Source organism: Condylura cristata, unplaced genomic scaffold, assembly GCF_000260355.1.
Source record: "Condylura cristata isolate star-nosed mole 26May11 unplaced genomic scaffold, ConCri1.0 scaffold00062, whole genome shotgun sequence".
In the NCBI taxonomy this organism is placed as follows: domain Eukaryota; kingdom Metazoa; phylum Chordata; class Mammalia; order Eulipotyphla; family Talpidae; genus Condylura; species Condylura cristata.
The window spans coordinates 676,586-677,915 of NW_004567163.1; the positions used below are offsets into that span (position 1 = coordinate 676,586).

Genomic DNA, 1,330 nt, shown 5'->3' on the forward strand with positions numbered 1-1,330 from the left:
ATAGCTCAAAATATTTTATTTTCTCTTCTTATGAAAGTAAATGAATTAAAAAATGTAAATGTGTCTCATCTAAAAGGAGAAAGCGAGGCGGGAACCACAGGGTCCTATGAGATGACTGGTGGAGAGGGGACCGAGGCTGGGGGAGCCTCCTGGCCTGGAGCGCAGGGGGGTGCGGCCTGGGGGGTCCGGGGCCAGCTGGAAGCCAGGCGCGGCCTCGAGTGCGACCTGAGGGCGCCCATTCGGCCGGACTCCAGCGCGGCTCAGACGCAGCCTCTGCCCAGCGGGCCGCGGGGGCTCCCGAGCTGTGCCCCGGTGCTGGCGAGCTCCCCACCGGCCTCGACAACGCGGGCCGCGGCCTGCCTAGGGGGCCAGCCGGTGGTCACTCCCTCTCAGGCGCGTCCGGCGCTGCCCGCCTGGCCCACGCCCACTCTCCTCGGGACTCGCCTTCCCAGCTGACTGCTGCCGCTCAGCGGGAGCTGAGGGGGTTCCGAGCAGGGGCGCTGGCTGGGTACGTGCCCACGGTGTCGCCACAGCCCCTGGGGGCTGGCCAGGCGGCCACAGCAGGCTCTGGGGCCACCAGCTGCTCCTGCTGGGGCACCAGTCACCTGCAGGCGGGGGACCTCTGGCCCCTCGCTCCCTAGAGCCCCGCAGCCCCTGGGGGCGTGTGGGTCTGGGGAGCCTTGGGCGGGCGGGCGGCCTTGCAGCAGCCCTCTGGGGCCCCGAGTCGGGCACAGAGGCCGCCGTGCGGAGCGGTCACGTCCGCGGCGAGTGAGTGGGGACGGGCGTTGTAGAGGACGTTGCCATTGCGCGAGATGCGCAGCAGCTTGTTGTCGGTGGTGATCTCGTGGAAGTGGGCCCCCTTCTCATTGGCGAAGAACAGGTCGGGCTTCCAGATGGAGTCCAGCATGGAAGGGTCCAGGTCCAGGGAGTCGTCGGGGTACTCGTTGTAGGCCAGCCGGGGGTCGTTCCACTGCTGCCGCAGGAAGATGTTCACCCGGTAGTCCTGCAGCCGCAGAGGGGGCGTCGTCGGTCGGCGCGGGGCGGGGAGCTGCTGCTAGGGGCGACCACCCCTGCCCACGCCTGCCGACCCTGCGCGGGAGGAGGCCCGCTCCCCAGGCCGGAACGGTGTCCTTCCTTTGAGAAGGAAACAATGCGGTTGAGGCCCGTGCGTCCCGCCCGCCGCGGCTGGGCCTGAGGCGGCTCCGCGGAGCGTCCCGCTGGCCGGCTGCGTCTCACCTCGTGGGCCCTGCGGAGGCGGCTGCGGCTCTGCGCCCTGGGGGTTGCTGTGTCCGTGGGGGCTGCTGGGTGTGCGCCCGGGCGTGCGCACAGA

General features: G+C 69.9%; 1 protein-coding gene across 1 annotated transcript in view; it reads right to left on the reverse strand.

The window, feature by feature from the left end:
• Positions 1-1,330, reverse strand: part of LOC101637656 (glycine receptor subunit alpha-1) — a 29,465-nt gene that overhangs the window by 9,845 nt on the left and 18,290 nt on the right. Inside the window, exon 3 of the mRNA XM_012734634.1 lies at positions 788-1,003. Within this exon, the coding sequence (XP_012590088.1) occupies positions 788-1,003 (216 nt within the window). The remainder of the gene's footprint in view (positions 1-787; positions 1,004-1,330) is intronic.